The sequence below is a fragment of the Chlamydomonas reinhardtii genome, chromosome 17, assembly GCF_000002595.2.
Source record: "Chlamydomonas reinhardtii strain CC-503 cw92 mt+ chromosome 17, whole genome shotgun sequence".
NCBI classification, from domain to species: Eukaryota; Viridiplantae; Chlorophyta; class Chlorophyceae; order Chlamydomonadales; family Chlamydomonadaceae; genus Chlamydomonas; species Chlamydomonas reinhardtii.
In genome coordinates, this window is record NC_057020.1 from 3,217,202 (window position 1) to 3,234,532 (window position 17,331).

General features: G+C 61.9%; 7 protein-coding genes across 7 annotated transcripts; 4 read left to right on the plus strand and 3 right to left on the minus strand.

Annotated features, from left to right (window-relative positions):
• Positions 1-2,886, minus strand: CHLRE_17g722350v5 (uncharacterized protein). Its single transcript, XM_001697160.2, has 7 exons — positions 2,722-2,886; positions 2,593-2,633; positions 2,446-2,507; positions 2,221-2,333; positions 1,732-1,934; positions 1,123-1,278; positions 1-723 (listed from the first exon to the last, which is right to left on the minus strand). The coding sequence occupies exons 1-7, from the start codon at positions 2,729-2,731 to the stop codon at positions 619-621; spliced, it is 690 nt and encodes a 229-aa protein (XP_001697212.1). The 5' UTR covers positions 2,732-2,886; the 3' UTR covers positions 1-618.
• A 98-nt stretch (positions 2,887-2,984) lies between these two features.
• On the plus strand, positions 2,985-5,438 carry CHLRE_17g722400v5 (uncharacterized protein). The gene has a single exon (XM_001697074.2). The coding sequence runs from the start codon at positions 3,212-3,214 to the stop codon at positions 3,911-3,913; it is 702 nt and encodes a 233-aa protein (XP_001697126.2). The 5' UTR covers positions 2,985-3,211; the 3' UTR covers positions 3,914-5,438.
• A 2-nt stretch (positions 5,439-5,440) lies between these two features.
• CHLRE_17g722450v5 (uncharacterized protein) lies at positions 5,441-9,386 on the minus strand. Its single transcript, XM_043072282.1, has 9 exons — positions 8,597-9,386; positions 8,243-8,345; positions 7,892-8,063; positions 7,520-7,692; positions 7,147-7,236; positions 6,848-6,947; positions 6,600-6,613; positions 5,808-6,440; positions 5,441-5,620 (listed from the first exon to the last, which is right to left on the minus strand). The coding sequence occupies exons 1-9, from the start codon at positions 8,945-8,947 to the stop codon at positions 5,463-5,465; spliced, it is 1,794 nt and encodes a 597-aa protein (XP_042914741.1). The 5' UTR covers positions 8,948-9,386; the 3' UTR covers positions 5,441-5,462.
• A 120-nt stretch (positions 9,387-9,506) lies between these two features.
• On the plus strand, positions 9,507-11,804 carry CHLRE_17g722500v5 (uncharacterized protein). The gene is made up of 6 exons (XM_001697075.2): positions 9,507-9,691; positions 9,801-9,851; positions 10,054-10,312; positions 10,550-10,626; positions 10,856-10,997; positions 11,231-11,804. Exons 1-6 carry the CDS (start codon positions 9,593-9,595, stop codon positions 11,359-11,361), a joined length of 759 nt encoding a protein of 252 aa, XP_001697127.2. The 5' UTR covers positions 9,507-9,592; the 3' UTR covers positions 11,362-11,804.
• A 26-nt stretch (positions 11,805-11,830) lies between these two features.
• Positions 11,831-13,066, minus strand: CHLRE_17g722526v5 (uncharacterized protein). The gene has a single exon (XM_043072283.1). It carries the CDS (start codon positions 12,847-12,849, stop codon positions 12,646-12,648), a length of 204 nt encoding a protein of 67 aa, XP_042914742.1. The 5' UTR covers positions 12,850-13,066; the 3' UTR covers positions 11,831-12,645.
• A 150-nt stretch (positions 13,067-13,216) lies between these two features.
• CHLRE_17g722550v5 (uncharacterized protein) lies at positions 13,217-15,038 on the plus strand. The gene is made up of 2 exons (XM_043072284.1): positions 13,217-14,671; positions 14,796-15,038. Exon 1 carries the CDS (start codon positions 13,955-13,957, stop codon positions 14,387-14,389), a length of 435 nt encoding a protein of 144 aa, XP_042914743.1. The 5' UTR covers positions 13,217-13,954; the 3' UTR covers positions 14,390-14,671; positions 14,796-15,038.
• A 48-nt stretch (positions 15,039-15,086) lies between these two features.
• CHLRE_17g722583v5 (uncharacterized protein) lies at positions 15,087-16,768 on the plus strand. Its single transcript, XM_043072285.1, has 3 exons — positions 15,087-15,280; positions 15,474-15,514; positions 15,637-16,768. The coding sequence occupies exon 3, from the start codon at positions 15,643-15,645 to the stop codon at positions 15,853-15,855; it is 213 nt and encodes a 70-aa protein (XP_042914744.1). The 5' UTR covers positions 15,087-15,280; positions 15,474-15,514; positions 15,637-15,642; the 3' UTR covers positions 15,856-16,768.
• The last annotated feature ends 563 nt before the right edge of the window (positions 16,769-17,331 follow it).

Consider the following 17,331-nt stretch of genomic DNA (forward strand, 5'->3'; position numbering starts at 1 on the left):
TGAAGCAAGCCAGGCCCGTATCTGCATGGCGGGTACTGTGCATCATGACGGGTACTCGGGTAGCAGCACACGACCGGTTCCTCGCACAACTGCTTTACGACACCTTGACGGCACAGCCATTGACGGCACCAAGACGCTGCTGACATACGGTGCGCCGGGGGAAGGGATATGTGCCCGCGCCCAACGAAATAGCCTAGCGACGCAACGGCTTGACATCGCCTGCGCACTATGACGCAAACATCGACACAACCTGCCAGCTACCGTCGGTACAGTAACAGCGCGCGAACGACGCACCAATGCCTTGTCCCTTCTTGCTACGCATTTATGTGGGCACGGGTGGGAGCCACACACATCGGGACTACGCTTTCCTGCCCCTTGCCATGTTCCATCACGAGCGCACTATGACGCACCACTGGGGCTGCCGAGGCCTTGCCCCCTGCACTCCAGTCCTTTCTCCTCCTGCCCCACGCCGTCTTTCCTCCTAACCACCGCAACCGTCCAAACTCACAGTCCAGCAGCGCGCGCCACTCACTCCTCCACCCTCACAATACAAACACACATTCCTCTGATTGTCTTCCCACGTACAGCGGCAACATCCCACCCAAACTCCACAACCCATCATTGCCCCTCGCCGTCCTTGTCCTTCTCATCTTCGAGCGCCTTGACAGCGTCTTCGAGCTGCTTGCGTGTATCCATGCTAATCTCACCCAGCAGGTCCAGCACCTGCGGTTTGGTGCGGTAGCACTCCTGAGCCAACGATCAAGCAAGGGCCGTGCCGGAGCAGCACTTCGGCACCTAAGCGGGTGCAGTCCCGCGCTATCCTGGAATGTAACAAGAGCACGTGTCATCCCCAGGGCGTTGGTGACTTGGTGAATACCCCAGCGCCAGCCGTTGTCTCCCCTGAAGCCCCAAGCCCGCTGCCACATTCCAGTGCGACGTCACGACACACACATGCACACATACACACACGTGCACACATACACACACACACACACACACACACACGCACACACACACGCACCCCCCCCCACACACACACACACACCGCGCGACTGTTTCCTTACGGGATTGGTTCAACGTTAACCCCCCCCCACACACACACACACGCACACACACACACACCTCCTGGTAGAAGTCGTCCTTGGGCGCGGCCTTCCAGCGCATGCCCGCCATGATGGCCATGTTGAAGATCTTGACCACGTTGGTGCCATCGGACGCGGACACGAAGAAGAATGGCAGCTTGCGCTTTGCCGCGAAGTTGAAGGACTTGGAGGTCACCTGTCAGGGTAGGCCATGGAGGGGTAGAGGTGAGAAAGCGCGGGCCTGGGCGCGTTGCTCGCTAGGATACCCTGGCTGTTGGGCCGTCCGAACTTCGGGTTGCAACCCTAGTAGGGCTGAGCGGTGGTTCGGGGAAAACGGCGGCGAGATGCCGGCACGTGGCGAGGGCTGTCACATCACGATGCAGTCGAGCAGTCGCCTCAACGGTTAGCCGGAATGAAATGCGCCGCGCGACACTGCCCGAAGGCCGACTTCTTTGGGAAGCTTAAGCGACCGGTTTATGCGCTGTACAGTATGCGGTTGTATTGTTGCGGACGCCTCCAGTGGGATTGCGATTCGCAACCGCATCACCCGCTCCCAAGCCACTCCCGTCAGCTCCAGACGCCCCACCAGCCTAATCCCTGCCCGGCTTTCCGCCCCGCTTATCCCTGATTTTCCCGCTGCCCGGCACACCTTGTAGTCGATGTCAATCTTATTCGCCACCACCAACGTCGGGATGCCCTTGCAGTTGTCCTGCAGCTCATCGTACCACTTCTCCAGGTTCTTGTACGTCACTTTGCGTGTCACGTCAAACACCATGATGCACGCGTGCGCGCGGTAGTAGTAGGACGAGTGCATGCTGTTGAAGCGCTCCTGCCCGGCCGTGTCCCATATGTCTGTCCGAGCAGCGGCCACCGACGATGGCATGTCAGGCGAGTGGGAGGCGAAGGGCGAGCGAGGACATCAACGCGAGGGTTGGTCTATGACGTCATGCGATGGATGTGTTTGGGTGATCGCGGCCATGCATGGCCTCATTTATAACCCAGCTGTGCAGCCTGGACTGGCGGTAAGAGCCGCGCGGCACGAACCCCACGAAAGCCCTGCCAACCCATCAGACCCTGGCCCCGGCCGCAGCACCCATCTTCACTGGCCCTCGCAATGCTGGGTTGGACAGCCACTCACCGCATGCCACGGTTTTGGCATCCTGCGTCTTGAAGTTGTATCGGTACAGGGTTAGGGCGTAGGTCGACAGCTGGTGCGGCTTGTAGTTATCAAGCAGAAAGCGCTCCACGAGCCTGTAGCCGTAAATACATGTCGACCATAAGCCAGGTGAGCCAGGAGCCAGAGCCAAAGCTAGGCTGCGAAGGGGCCGGGAAGGACCATCTCTGTCGCGACCGCTGAGCTTACTTTGATTTCCCCACAGCGGAGTCACCCAGCAGGATGATCTTGATTGCATCTGAACCCGTTAACTGCAAAGGGGCAACAACAGAGCCGGTCTCAGCATGCGCAGGCGCCGAACGTTCGAAACACAAAACCGTAACATGCACGCCGCACCAGGGTTAGCTCCTCTCCTTGGGGGCCAGACGTGCTCGCCCCTGGGCGGGCGGGCAAAGGGTTGGCGCTGAATTGTTTGCACTACAATTGATTTTGCAGTTCCACCTCCCGCCTTCTGGCTGCACCTACCATCAGCCATTGAGCCTAGTAGTTCGAGCCTATCGCCACTTCCGGGGCAGCGCACACAGGAAGAGAAGTTCCGGGGCAGCGCGCACAGGAAGAGAAGTTCCGAAGCTCAGAAAATGAGAGCGGGAAAATGCTTCTGGTGCTAGTGGGAGATAGCAATACAGAACCAAACTTTCTATGAGTTCATTGAGTTGCCAAGACTGCAATGAAGTTGGACGCTGGCTTTGTTCTCGCTCGCTCCAAAATAATTACACCACAGGCTGGTAATACAACATCCTTGCACGCCACCTGACCACGCACGCGAGCTTCCAAGTCCTGAATGTTCAGGCTGAAGGCTCAGACATCGACAACGCACGCCTGTTACTTAAGCTGTAAGGAGTTTTTATTTATAGCCTGCTAGAAACCGTAAAGCTGGGAAGCTATGTCGCTTAGCGTCGACGACCTCCTTAAAGAGCTGGATGACCTGCCCGGCAAGGGCCAAGGAGCTCTCAGGATGTCGGCAAGTGCAGCTCATCACCATGGCAGAAGTGGCTCGACGCCACCGCCGGTGCAGCCGCTGAACTCGCGAGTGTCGGTGCCGGTGCCGCCACGCGGGTCTGCGGGGGGCTCTTCCCAGTCGCTGAACTCTCAACCAGGCCACGGGCGGACGCGCAGCGTATCGGGGACGACGAGTAAGAAGGACGACTTGGACAACCTGCTAGGCGAGTTGGACTTTGGCGGCACGCCCTACAACAGCATGAACGGGCGGCAGGGCGCCTCAGCCCTGGGCACGGTCACGGCAGCTGCGGCCAAGCTTTCGAGCACCACCAGCACCGGCACGCCACCGCCACCCTCGCGCGGCTCCTCCGTGATCGCCTCCAAACAAAAGTGCACGGGCGTGTTCACGGGCGGGACATCCTTCCCGCGCGGCCGCATGGGCGCCGTGGGGGCGCTCACGTGCTGCGACGCACTGCGCTGCACCAAGTGCGACTTCCGGGTCGAGCAGTTCAACAACCGGGAGTGGCACGCCGACGTCGACTATCTCTTCTTCCGAAACAATTTCCCAAACGAGGAGAAGCTAGCGCCCAAGATGCGCTCGCGGCAGGGCTCGGTGGCGTATTGCTGTCAATGCTCCTGGCTGAACAGCACGGAGCAGGCCAAGCTGGACTTCTCCAGTGAGCTGCGTTGGGTGTGCGCCGGACACCTCATGCCCTAGCGGCCCTTGGTGGCAGCGGGCCATGGCAGCGGGCCTCATGGTGCACGTGCGGCGTAGAGGAGTGGCAGGCGGCGGCTTGGGTGGGGCCGAGAGCAGGCACCGGCCCTGGGGCGGTGTGCACGCTGCACAGGCTCGCCCGCATGAGTGTTAGCTGCTGCTGGGGGCGCTGGGTGGGAGGTGGCCTCCTGCCACGCATATGCGCGGTGAAGCAGCAACTTGGGAAGGAGGAGAGGAGTACGGCAGCAAGTGCCCGCAACCTACCACAGCAGACATGGATTCATGGCTGTCGCCGGGAGGGCGCGAGGCTCTTCGCGGTGCTAGGCAGGGCTTAAATAATCACGGCGGTAACTCTTGGAGGGGCGGCGGCTTGTTAAGGCGCACACAGCCGTCCCTGCCAGACGCAGGCAGAGGTCGCAGTGTGGCGGCACGACCTAGGCTCAGACAGGCAGGCAGGCGGGCAGGCAGGCTGAGAGCCTTGCACCAGTAAATAGCAAAGAGACCGCTGTGAAGCGGAGGCCATGGGCAAGGACATGATATGTCCGTGTGCAAGGAAGTAGGTTTCGGTGGTATGGATGACGTTCTTCCGGACGTGGTGTGGGTTCAGCCCACAGTCAACGTAGGGACAAGCACTTTCCGTACGCACGTTACTTGTGCAGGGCGCGAGTGTATAATGCGCTGAGGTGCAGGTGTGTCTCTATCGTAAGGCGGGAAGTGGATGCAGCTGCAAGTAATATTGGTGGGTGTGCTCTGGACCGGGGCCGGGTTTCGCTGCCGCATGTGCCACCCTGCTTTCGGCTTTCGCCGTGTATTGACGTGTGTAGAATGCTACGCATTAGCCCAGGGGCTCCCTCGTGTCGATACAGTAACTCGCAGTTCAGTTCACGGGGCCTATCAGTATACAGCAGAATGGGTGCACCCAAAGTTTGCGCTGAGCGCAATAGGCTTGCGCTTGTGCGTGCTCATCATGAATGCGCGTTCACGGTTACGAACCACATTGGACAGACTTAACGCGAAACGGGTGTAGTAGCGTGACAGCGGCAGGGTGTCAACTACAGTGTGTGCGCAATGAACATAGGCGCTCAGATGGACACCCAAGGGTGAATGCAGAATGCCGCGTGTATGCACATGCAATGTTTCTTGGCATTGTATACGTCCTGTTTCCTGCGCAATGTCAGAGGCGCAGACGTGCTACACAGCACGCGGAAGGCACTGCATGTAGACAACTGTCAGCAGAGCGCCCTACTAGGAGCGCATCTACCGGCTACCATGCTTCATCATGTCCAGTACCTGGTAACAGGCTACCAACTGTTCAATGGTCAGCACACACCTACATATGATGTTCAGCCAGGTCACACGTGCGTCAATGCGCAACTCAGTGCAAGAGTAGTAACTAGCAGCCATAGCGCCACTCAATTAGAGCTCAGCACACTTTGGGGTCGAAGTTTCGCGGAAGCCCCTGCCCATCCACATTTCGGCTACTGGTACTGTGCTCCACGATCAAGCATATGTCGCATTCAACGAGTATCACAGCGCTGCCAGACGCGCTGCCTCACGCCCGCGTGCTACCGGACAGGTCCAGCCCGCACACGGTCGCACTCAGGCGCTCCAGGTCCACTATGAAGTCAAAATCCCCCTGCCACAAAAACCCAATGCGCCCATTGTCGTACACCCACAGCCGCCCGTCGATCCAGGCCGGGTTGGAGAAGCCTGCGGGGGCCGCGCACCGAGGTCATGGGCATGCGGCATGTGCAGCAGTGTTGAAAACACGAGATAGGGGACACGCAGACTGTGCGACATGCGATGCTTGAGCGGTGCAGCAGGTGTGTGGCGCGCAAGGCCGAGCAACCAGACGCACAGCCAGGCACCACGCCTTCGAGGTAACAGTTGCACGCACCTGCGCCAGCGACTCGGCCCTGGCCCTTGTAGATGGCGACCACACGCAGCGGTGTGCGGCGCGTTGCCGCCGCCCCCGTCCCTGCAGGCGCCTCTTGGGCGCCTGCCACCCCGGCCACGACCTCAGTGGCCGGCGCCACTGCCTCCTGGCCCCCCATCCCCGCCAGCCCGACAGCAGTTGTTGACCCAGTTCGAGACATGCTAGCCGCCGGCATGCCAGGCGGCGGAGGCGGCGGCCGAAGGAGCGCCCACAGGTCAGCCGGCTCCGCCGCCGCCGCCGCGGCCGCGGTCGCGGCCAGCTGTGCCTGAATGGCAGCCTGCGGGTCTAGCGCGCCGACTCCTGCGCCCATGCCTGCATCCGGCTGTGGTGGTGGGTGCACCGCAAGAGGTGCTGGTTGGGCCGCCGCCGCCGCCGCCGCCGCCTGCCCAGCCGCTGCGGCCGCGCCCGGCATAGCCCACATGGGAGGCGCCACCTGCATGCCTGCAGGCGCCACCAGCAATCCGGGAGGCACTGCTACCACGCCGGGTGGCGCCACTGCGGGCGCAGCTGTGCCGGCTGCTGCCGCTGCCGCCGCCGCCTCGGCCTCAGCCATCGCTGCCGCCACTGCATTGGCAAGCTCCAGCCCCGGGTTGGCTGTGCATAATACAGGACACGCGGACACAGGACCATCGGGCAAGAAACAAAAGTAGATGTAAACAATACGGTAGGTGACATCAACAGTACGGCATGCAACAAAATGAAAACGTGGCGGTCCGATCTGATCCTTGCGGTACACCAAGCCGCAGCCCTCACATGTGAAGAAGGGCCTGTTGACACACCAGGAGCACGGGAGCAAGTTGCGGCAGCGATTAGCTCAGCAGGCAGTCGCAATGGCTTTCCCCACAGTATTTCCTTATGCATGGCGGACACCCTGGCATGCGCCCATGCCGCAAACCCCCTAGCCCAGCCGTGAGCCTGAACGAACTAACTGCCATGCTGACACGCACATGCACACACGAACGCATGCACTCAAGCTCTCCCGACCTCACACGCGCGCCCACCTGTTGGTTATGAGCTCCACCTCGCTCAGCGGCCACGGCTGCGGCAGCGGCTCACACTCGGCCCAAAATGACACCTGGCCCGCAGGCACGTTCGGGTCGCCTGTGCCGGGGCGAGTGTTAACAAGTTAAGAACAACGAACACGGAACGTCGGTTCGCGAGCGCGCCGTGTGTTTGTGCGTGTGTAATTGTGTCTGTGTCCGCGTGTACGGTTGGGGGACGGCCGCACGTGCTTGTAACCGAAGCGCGTTGGTGACACGGACTGCACAGAAACCCGCGGCGCACACAGCACAGCACGCACCTGTGACCTTGGTGGCGACCAGCCGCGCCCGGCTGCCTGTGCCCTCGTACCCCAGTGACACCACCTCCACGCCGTGGGGGCCGTACACACCTGCGCCGCACCAACCGCGGGGAAAGGGAGCAACCCATAAACCGGGGCAGGGCACGGGAAGACCACAGCAAGGCGCGCACCGAAATCCATCACCCCCAAAGTCGGCTCCTCTTTCATTCGAACCAGCCTGGCTATGCACATATGCGGCCAGCCCACCAGCTGCTCTCCAGCACCTTCGCAGCTGCGCACGCACGCAGCCACGCAGTCACACGCACACGCGTACGCACACGCCACCCACCCACCCACCCACCCACCCGACCACACGCACACGCCACCCACCCACCCGACCACACGCCGCTCATGGGCCGCTGCCTGCTGGGCGCCGCCACCTTGAGCCGCACCAGGTGCTGCAAGATTGCCGCCTGCCGCCGCACGCCGCCGCCGGCCGGCCCGCCGCCGCCGCCGCCGCCCATGCCCCCGCTGACGCCTCGCTTGTCCTTCTTGCGGCCGCTGGACCTGTCCACGGCAAAGCCCCAAGATGCCCGCCGGCCGCTTACGGCGCAAGGGCCGGGAAACGGCGGCCTACCACAAGTGCCCCTTGCCTGAGGCCGTCCCGCCAATTGTAGTTTCTGGTTTGCGTCTTGCTCCTGGAATTCCTCACGGAAATGAAGGAAACAACCCAGCCCGCCCCACTCCACGCCGCGCCGCGGCCCACCTGCTGCCCGCCACGCTGCCCGCCATGAAGCGGAGCATCTCGTACCCAAATGATTTGGGCGGGCTGGCGCCCAGCAGCCCCAGCGGGTGTTCCGCCATGACGCCGCCACCGCTGCTGCCGGCCGCGGCGGGCGAGGTGCCGCTGCGGTCGCGTATCGACAGCGCGTGCGTTCCTGTGGGAAGGAGCTCGCAGTTTGTGAGGTGGCTTATATTGTCACGGACGTCCGAGAGAGGTCGTGGCGGGCACTGTATTGTTACGGTACCCCTCACTACCAGGCCGAAATCCCCACAGCCGAAATCCATGCAGCACAAGAACCCGATCGCAATGTGCTTGTCGCGTGTGCGGTCGCACCTGTCGCCACTGCTGCCGCCGCCAGTGCTGCTGCTGAGGGCCCACCAGCCCCTCCTGGGCCCCCCATACGGCGCCACGGCTTGTCCTTGAGGATGGCGAGCGACTGCGGCGGCGGCAGACAAGGCCGTGACAGTAAGACGGCGTTGAAGCGCATTCAATTTGGTGGCCCCATCATGGCGTCAGGAGCATCTTCCCCACCCCTCAGCCTTATGATGCTCCCACTTACAGTACTGGGGAAAGTGGAAACAACCCCACCCCTTGCGACCTGGCTGTGACCTCTCGTGTCACAGGTCATAACATCAGGCCACCCCGTGTTTGGCTTGAGTTCTGCCGCCCCGCCTCTCCTCATCTCACCTCGTCCACCAGCTGCAGGCTGACGCCGGCCGTGCCGCTGGGCCCCACCCGCGCCGTCACCTCCTGAGCCAACTCCGTCAGCCCCTTACCTCCACGCAGCGCCACCACCTCCACATGCCCGCCGCCCCCGCCCCCAACCCTGCCAGCACCAGCAGCACCAGTAGCGCCACCCGTGCCACTGGTTCTGCGGCTGGCGCCGGCGCTGGGCGTGCCCGGCTCTTCGTCGCCGGGCGCGGGCGCCGCGGCGGCTAGCGGCGCACTGCCGGTGTGGCGGAAGGCCGTAGGCGCAGACCAGGAGATGCGGAAGACGGAGCCGTAGGGCGCGTCCCCAACGCCACGCCACAGGCCCATGAGGGGCTGCATGCGCCGCAGGGTGGCGAAGACTTGGCGATAGGTGGTTGCGGGCTCATCGTCCGCATCGTCCGCGCTGTCGTCGTCGCCCTGAAACACCGCGCTCGGACCAGAGCCGTTGTGAGGCGGGAGAGAGAGCCAATGCTCCGGGCCGACGTGAGACCAGTACTGGGCACACAACGGCGCCCAAACGCGTGATTCATCGCAGCAAACTGCTCGGAGACGGCGACACGATAATGCGAGGGTGATGATTTCGCGCGGGCCTTTGAGGCGGTGCAAAACCTTGGCTAATACATCGTCCGGTAGTTCTGCCAGAGACATTATAGGCGCGTCTGCACCCTCAGCCATGATACGCGTGTGGCAAGTTGGTGGCACGCTTCGCGGCAAAAGACTTCAGCAAACGGCATGCAGGTAGTGAACTTGTGAAGCGGACTGGCTTTAATATCCGATGCAGGCAGAAGTAAGTGTGCTGGTCAAGCAGGAGGAAAAACGCCGATGAACCAGGGGCCGCTGCATGAAGCGTTCGCTCCTTGCAACACTGTTACTGGCCATGAAGTAGCACGCGTGCAGCCATTTGGCATTGCTTGCTTACCATATAGCCCTCTTCTAGTCACCAGATCAGTTTCGGACACGTCTCGCGCGGAAATGGCCGACCTCTTGAACACCACTAGCGTGGTCCTAAAGCACATTCTGGAGACAAAGTCTTTGCCGGACGTGGACCTTATCAAGGTCCTGATCAGCCAGGTGTGCAGGGCGGGACGCTGGGGCCACCGCCCGGTACAGCGTGCGCAACTCCGAGGTCTTCCGCTCGCCTGACGCCTGCCCCTGCGCCTCGCTGCCGTGACCTTCGCAGCTGCTGGGATATGCTATCCTCGCAGGCGCCTGCATTACCAAGCTACCGCAGGTGGCCCGTGCAGCAGCATGTGGGAGGCCGTGTGGTGATAGGTGGAGGCAGGGTCTGGCGGGTAGTGCCCCAGTGCTACTGCCGCTTGCTGACACGCGCGCGTGTCTTCGCACCGGTAAAGCATTCATTTCTGAATTGGATTACATTCTATGAATCAGCTCGTGACAGCTGTTTCCCGCTGCCTGTGAATGGGGCCCCACAGATCCTGGTCATCCGCAACGCTGGCACCGCGGAGGGCCTCAGTCTCGAAATGTTCGAGATAGAAACCTACACGCTGCTGGTTTCCGCGCTGTACGGTTTCACGCAGCTGCTGCCGTTCAACACGTACGGCGAGTCCCTGATCCTTGCCGTACAGAACGCCGTCATCCTGGCCATGGTGTACAGCTACAGCCGTACGCCCGTGATGCGGCGCCTGGCGGTGACTGGCGCCTACGTGGCGCTGGTGGCGGGAGTCATGGCGGGTAGGTGGTTGGATTTGGTGTGGGTTTGGATTTGGGACACGCGTGTGTGCGCGGACAGGGCCGTATGACGGGACTGTAGGATAGGGTCCTGCCTGCCAGCGCGCCAGGGCCGCGTTGCCCGGGTTGCACTTGGGAGGGTTTGGAGCCGGGAGGTACTGTAGTGGTTGGTGACCAGGGCGAGAAAGCTTTGCCCGTGCCGCATGCATCACCGCCACAGCCGATGCTCCATACCTGCAGGCCACATCAACAAGCAGACCATGAACAACTTCGCGGAGGCCAACACCGTGGTGGTGGTGCTGTCGCGGGTGCCCCAGGTTGGAGCGGCGATGCTGCGGGGGCAGCGGGTTCGTGCCACTGCACGTGTCGTGGCAGCGGCAAGCGGCACCCCGTCACAGGAAATGCACGTGGTTGGGCGCTGCCGGAAACCCCTACACTTATTCTGTACCTTCATGCGGGAGGATACGTCGCTCGCGTGCATACTTCGATGCATTTGAGCCTCGCTGCCTGACGTCGCCCCCGCCTCTGGCCGCCCCCGCTCCGCAGATCTTCAAGAACGTCGCGGCGGGCTCCACGGGCGCGCTGAGCAGCCTCACCACTTTCATCAACGTGGTGGGCTGCATCGTGCGTATCTTCACCACGCAGCAGGCGGGCGGCGGTGCGGCCATGATGCGCGGCTACGTCGTCAGTGAGTGCAGAGGCGGGGAGCGCACGCGGGCGTGTGTGTGTGGGGGGGGGGGAGCGAGTGGTAGCCGCGCGCGCCGGCGGCTGGGCGTGGATGCCGTACGTGTTACCATGCCTGGCAGCTGCTACCGCTTGCAACCCTACTTTTCTACCCGACCGTACTCCCCGTCTTTAAATACCATGAATGTAATTCCCCCTTCCGACGACCTCAACCGCCCTGCTCGGCCCCTTTGCCAGGCCTGATCATCAACGCCACGCTGCTGATCCAAATCATCCTGTACCGCAAGAACACGGCCAAGGTGCTGGCGGCGCAGAAGAGCAAAGCGGACAAGGAGAAGGGAGCCAAGGAGGCGAAGAAGAAGGAGTAATGGGTTGTGTATGTATGGAACTGGTGGGGGGGAGGGCGTTTAGAAAGGTGGTGATGGCGGTGGCGGCGCGGTTGGGCATTGTGTTGGATTACTGCGGCTGACGCAAGCTGTCAATACGGTATTATGCTGAATAGGATCACGCACTAGGCAAAATCACCCGGCCGGAGATGTTATGGAGGCGGAGAGGCGCTTTTTGCATTGAGGTATGGGACTAGGGTGAGGGCAGTGATGATGTGTTAGGTCGTGAGGATGCAGTGATTGAATCCCATGCCATGATGAGACGTGGGGTGTCGGGACACTGCAGACGAAAGAATGGAATATTGTGCCGGCGCTCTTGCCAGTTCCGAGAGGCTGGCAGGCTGCAGGCATGCAACGGCCGTGTTTTGGGCCCGGGTCAGAGGTCGACCGTGGAGGTCGCCCCACAGCTGTAACATCACTCCATTTGATGGGTTGTAGAGCGTGGCCTTCAACGCGTTTTCAACGCGTTTTCAGCTCCTAAAAGTTTCTCCAGCTCATCCTATACGTTTCGAACGCAATCAGGACGCGACTCGAGCGTAAATGACAGGGACAGCCTTTCAAATGTGGTAAGACCTTGCTCATTTGATTGAGCCGCCACCCTGCCATCTGTCCCTGACTCCCTGCCTACAGTACGATATATCGTACCCTCTGGCCCTATCTGGCCCAGTTCAATCTGCCCCCAGCCTGCACCTTCCTACGTACATTCACCATTTTCGCGCACCAGACGTAGCCGGACGACCATGTGCACGCATCAGCGGGTGTACGGTTCATCAATCTTTACAACAACAACCCCCCCCCCCCACACACACACGCGCCATCAGCACATAGCTTGCCGGAACTAGGTATGCATATCACTGCCCAACAAACAGCTGGTGCATGCCCCACAAATCGACCTTTATACATACGTACCTGGGGTCGGTTCGTACAGGCACCGCCCACCATGTGCCCAGCCGCGTCCCGCTGACCGCTGTCAAGCACAAGCACGGCAGGCAACAAACCAAACAGTAACACATCCTTGCCCCCCCCCCCCCCGCGCCACGCTATGCTCGCTAGCACAGACCGCAAGCCGGACACCGGCAGGTCGCAACCTGCGGACCGGGCTTCTCGGGCGGCGCCGCGCTCTCCTCCTCCACGTGGCCTTGCATGCCCCCTTTGCTACTGCGGCAGTCCTCGCGGCGCATTGGACGGACGTGTTCGATGGGCCCAGCCGCCTCATCTTCCGGGGCTGCGTCCAGCAGTACCAGGCCGTGCAGAATGCCCTGTGCTTCATGCACTGGACGCAGCAGCCGCTGGCCTAGTACCGCCGAACCTGCCGGACATCGGCAAGGCCAGGGGCGCCGTGCCGTCCACGGTGGACGTTGCGCTGGCGGCGCCCTTCAAGGCGTAGGTGTGCCTGATGGTGAAGGTGAAGGAGTGGAGGGAGGAGCGAAGGGTTGAGCGAGGTTGAGGGCGAAGGGAAGGGGTTAACATTGAACCAATCCCGTAAGGAAACAGTCGCGCTGCAAGGAGAACTACAGCCGCATATGCGAGTTTTCGTACATCACGGGCTTGGGCAGTGTAGCGGCACGTGGAAGGAGCAGTCCAGAGCAGCTCCGAACTGGATGGCAAGGCGGCGAGTATGAGTAGAAGTCGCTTAAGTAGTGAAGCAGGGCAGTACAAGGCTATGGGATCCCGCGCGCGGCTCGATAATGGAAGAAAGAGGAAGAAAGGAGGCAGGGCGTCAGTTTAAGGGGCAAGGGCGCATGGGCCCGGCCGGTGGGAGATGGGGCGGTGGCGGCATGGGCGGGGAGACGAAGCGGCATGGGCAGGAGGTTGCCGCAGGTCGCAGCGGGGTGATTGCGAGCAGGGCGCGGGCCGCCGAACGGCTCCCTCGCTACCCTGCTGATGAGGACGCGCACACGCATGAGTCCGCGTCCGCAGGGGCATGCATGCGTCAATGCGCTGGGGGCGATGCGAAGGCGGGTTGGCCATGTTAAGAACCGGGTAGCCCCGTGGCGGAACCCCGCCCGTCATGACGTCATCAGCACAGGCCCAATTCCAATCGCCAGCTTCTGCTACTACTCGCCCAAGCTGCATAACCCCCAGCGCGCCCCTCCCACGATAACATATCCCAATACCGAACTGCCGCTCGACCCGACATTTCGCGCGCTCATGCAGTGCGCCTACTGCCCCAGGATTGCGGGTGGCCGAGGGATAGGTAGCCATCAGCGTAAATGCAAGCAAGCCGCTTTTAATGCGGCAGCTGAGCATTGCAGCACGCACGGCTTCCTCCCAGACGGCGTGATTCCCGACATGCTGGAGATGCTGGTGCAGGCTCACATCATAACGGCTGTTTACTGCTCAGACTATACGTCAGCAGCCGCGACAGCGACGCAACAGGTCGTCGGAGCCTTCCCGCCATCCCAGAGCCTGAGCTGCCTGAAACCGGCCTCGGCGGCAGCGGAACTGACGCCTTTGCCAACCTCGAGCACTTTGACTTCAGCGACCTTCACGGCGGGACGCAAACGCACCCGGAAGAGATGTTCGCGGCCGGCGGCCTGGAGTCGCCGGCTTTTCCTCACAGCCGCCGACACAAATGCCCCTGCAGCAGCAGCACCAGCCGCAACACCAGCCGCCGCCGCCGCCGCAGCAGCAGCAGCAGCAGCGCCAGCAGCAGCAGGACGTGCTTCGCACGGAGCAGCAAGCCGGCTACAGGGCCCCCCTGCACGCCGGCGGCGGGGTCACTGCGGGCGGCGGGGGGCCCACTGCAGGCGGCGGCGGCGACAGCACAGCGGACGGCGGCCTGTTGCTGTCACCGGGCAAGCTGGCGGCCGCTACAGCTGCCATTGCAGCAGCCGGCTTGGCAGGCCTAGGCCGTGCCGGACCGGCTCGGCCTGTGATCCCCACAGCTGCCGCTCACCCCCCGCAGCGGCCATGCCAGCGGCGGGGGGGAGGGGGGCTGCATCACACAACGGGCGCGCGCCCCCATCCCGGCTATGACTCTGAACAGCCAGCTTCAGGCATAGGATAAAGCCAAGGCTGTGTACTCACTGCTAGATTAAACTAGTTGAACTTTCATTCCCTGTCTATCCCGTGGAAGCGAGCGCTTAAAGCTTTGCGTGGAACCGCAGCACGCCTTTGCTTCTGCACTTTCCTTTATTCCATAGATTGACTGGTCAATTCTGCTGCTGGTGAAACCTAAGAGAGGTACTTATGTAGAGAGAGGGAGGGCTGGGTAATCCGCAAGGCCGTTGACCTCCACAGCCGACCGCGACGACCCGTCTTGTAGACTCAGTCTTCAAGGCTACCATAGGTAGGACACGCACACTGTGAAGTTGGCTTGGAGGGTGACGGGTGGCGCTGGGGGTTTGCAATTGACTTGCGCCTTGCTTCTTGCTCACGCGCCAGTAACGCCCACATCTGAATTCTGCACGCAGGTCACACGCCCACCTCCACGTCGCCAACTTGAAAGACCTCGGTGAGTTTCTTCTCCGCTCGTCGGGGTTCGCTGCTGTATGGGGATGGGTTTGGGGACGACGGCACACGGGTATGACGCACGACCAGGTTGACGTGCGGTGATTGTGGTGGTTTGCTTGGTTGCGGGCTGGCGGTTTGGAGGGGGGCAGCCTGGCTATTCAGGGCAAGGAGGGGGCGGCCGGTCTGCCAGTCACACGCCCCGCCCCGCACCTCCCACACACCCCGCTTGACACAGAACCCTCTCACTCACACCTTTCGTCCTTGCTCTGCCCCTCACACGTCCCAATCACCTCACCTCTCACATTTGCCCCGCTCGCCCAGCCACGCATCCTGTGACGTTCTTGTAATGTCGTAACGTTCAGGCGCTGGACCTGGTTAAGGACGTGTATCCACCCACCTCGCGCTAGGGCAGGCGCACTTGGGCGTCCGCCTGCCCCAGCGCGAGGTGGGTGGATACAAGTGCACGCGCAGGATTAATGTAGGGATGGGTGGGTGGGGGGTGGGGGAGGCGGCCCGCCCCCTCTCGCTGACGGGCCGATGGGCGGGCCGCAGTGTGGCAGTGGCGTACCCATATAGCGGTAACGGCACCCTCCACAGCCATCATATGACAGCTTTTACGATTCCACTGCTACACGCAGCATGCGGTGTGGCGGCCTGCTACTGCCGCCTGCTGCTGAAGGTGAGCCCCCGGCGGGCTGTTTGGGCCTGCCTGCCTGCCTGCCTGCCTGCCTGCCTGCCTGCCTGCCTGCCCAACTCCTGAAAATGCCTGCCGGCTTGCGTGTGGCGACCATTGCACTGCAGGAACACATGAAGACGCGCGCACCGGCGTTTCCGCGCAAGCACCGTGCAGAGCCGTGCAGCTCGCCAGCGGTGCTGCTGCCTCCGCGGCTGGTGCTGGTGCTGATGCTGGTGCTTGACGTGGAAGGGAGGGCACGCGGGACCTACTGCTGCCAGCAGCGCCAGCAGCAGCAGCAGCGCCAGCAGCATCGTCCGTCCGTGGATAGATGTCTGTTGCCATGAGCGTGTGTAGTAAGCTGGCGGTGTGGCTCAGGGTGTGGGTGTAAACAGCTGCTGCCTGGTGGGCGGGCCATTGGTGTGGCGGGTAGGGGGTGGGGGTGGGTGGGGGATTGTGAGTGCATGTTCAGATAGTCCCCATTCGCTCATGCAGCAGCAGGCGGTGTGCGTCACAGACAGGCACGCACATGGACATTCACTTCATGGGCCGCAGTTACTCGAAGCTCTGCTTGTGCCTGCCCGCTGGAGAACGCTCGGCGTGTTGCCGTTGCGCCTGACGTGGGGCTGCTGAATTATACGAGTGCTGGTTTGGGTGCTGGCTTGGTGCGCGTGACTGGCAAGATTTAGTGCGTATCTATGTTGTGACAGACTAAATACTGGGAAGGCGTAGTCGCGTAGGATGTCGGCGACGGGCGCGTGGTGGCAAGAAGTACTAGAATGGCCACCCGGGGGGGGGGTTGTAGATACCAGCCCCAGCTAACCAAACCCAATGCAATAGAGCGAGGAGGGGAGCGTAGCCTATGCTTGACAACGGAGTGGCACGCGACAATAGTCCCCATCCCCGGGGGGGGGAGGAGTTTATATAGGCGGTGGCACAGGAGCAGTTGCGCTATGGAAGGGGCTGTGGGCACGGGCTGTGGGGTACTGTCTCAGCATGGTGCTTACTGGCTTGGGCTCGGCGCGCCCCAAAGCAGCAGCTGCCAGGGTGGAGCCAGTGGGTGTTTGGACGCGACTTCAGTCACCCTCCTCGGCCCTCAGCAGCCTGCCGCTAGGGCCGGCTGTACTGGGCACCATATAGAACTAAGGTCATGAAGTGAACTTCTCGTCAGTCAGCACACATGCTGTTGTAACAATCCACGCGGCTGAGTCGATGCCTTTGCATGCGCATCAGCAGAGAGCTGGATAGCTGAGCTACAGGCTAAGTTGCTAATGTCAGCGACTGTACAGATGAGACACCCGCTTCCCCCGTGCCTCCCCGCCGTTTCCAGCCTGCCACAGCTGCATTCACCCTCGCGCACCCATGCTCATGTGTATTACACAGAACGACCAACGAATGGCCTCGATGCCCACGCACGATGCCCACGGTTGCAAAGACGCCCCCACCCCAAATCGTATATCGGTCGTGCTGCCCAGCAAGCCCTGGCCTGTACATGCTTCCTTCAGCATAAGGACGGGGGCGTGCGTTACAGTGTGCGGTATAACATGAAACACACGCTCATAGCGCATGCGATACGCACAGAACGCAAAGTACTTAGCAAGCCCCACGCACGCTCTCCGCATGCGTGCGAGGGGGCGTGCGTCGTGTAACGCAAGACGCGAGTCAGCACTCAGAGACTTGCTCAGAGACACCTTGCGAGTGGCTGAATTCTGCACCGCATGCGAACAGGTTTACGCGTGCGGTACGCGTGGGCCGGTTGCGTTGTGGAATTCGCATGGCATAACGCGTGCGATACGCATACCGGTGTGCGCTGCCACACGCAA

Excerpts from the sequence above, each read along its gene's own strand:
- CHLRE_17g722450v5 (XM_043072282.1), bottom strand. The coding sequence starts at position 8,947 with ATGGGCCTGTGGCGTGGCGTTGGGGACGCGCCCTACGGCTCCGTCTTC. Across the intron at positions 8,346-8,596 it reads GCCTGCAGCTGGTGGACGAG|TCGCTCGCCATCCTCAAGGA; the intron begins GTGAGATGAGGA and ends CCGCCGCCGCAG. Across the intron at positions 5,621-5,807 it reads GGGCCGAGTCGCTGGCGCAG|GCTTCTCCAACCCGGCCTGG; the intron begins GTGCGTGCAACT and ends CGGCCCCCGCAG.
- CHLRE_17g722583v5 (XM_043072285.1), top strand. The coding sequence starts at position 15,643 with ATGAAGACGCGCGCACCGGCGTTTCCGCGCAAGCACCGTGCAGAGCCG.
- CHLRE_17g722550v5 (XM_043072284.1), top strand. The coding sequence starts at position 13,955 with ATGCCCCTGCAGCAGCAGCACCAGCCGCAACACCAGCCGCCGCCGCCG.
- CHLRE_17g722400v5 (XM_001697074.2), top strand. The coding sequence starts at position 3,212 with ATGTCGGCAAGTGCAGCTCATCACCATGGCAGAAGTGGCTCGACGCCA.
- CHLRE_17g722350v5 (XM_001697160.2), bottom strand. Across the intron at positions 2,508-2,592 it reads AAGGAGAGGAGCTAACCCTG|TTAACGGGTTCAGATGCAAT; the intron begins GTGCGGCGTGCA and ends GCCCCTTTGCAG. Across the intron at positions 1,279-1,731 it reads AGATTGACATCGACTACAAG|GTGACCTCCAAGTCCTTCAA; the intron begins GTGTGCCGGGCA and ends CTACCCTGACAG.
- CHLRE_17g722500v5 (XM_001697075.2), top strand. The coding sequence starts at position 9,593 with ATGGCCGACCTCTTGAACACCACTAGCGTGGTCCTAAAGCACATTCTG. Across the intron at positions 9,692-9,800 it reads TCAAGGTCCTGATCAGCCAG|CTGCTGGGATATGCTATCCT; the intron begins GTGTGCAGGGCG and ends TGACCTTCGCAG. Across the intron at positions 10,313-10,549 it reads GGTGGCGGGAGTCATGGCGG|GCCACATCAACAAGCAGACC; the intron begins GTAGGTGGTTGG and ends CCATACCTGCAG.
- CHLRE_17g722526v5 (XM_043072283.1), bottom strand. The coding sequence starts at position 12,849 with ATGTTAACCCCTTCCCTTCGCCCTCAACCTCGCTCAACCCTTCGCTCC.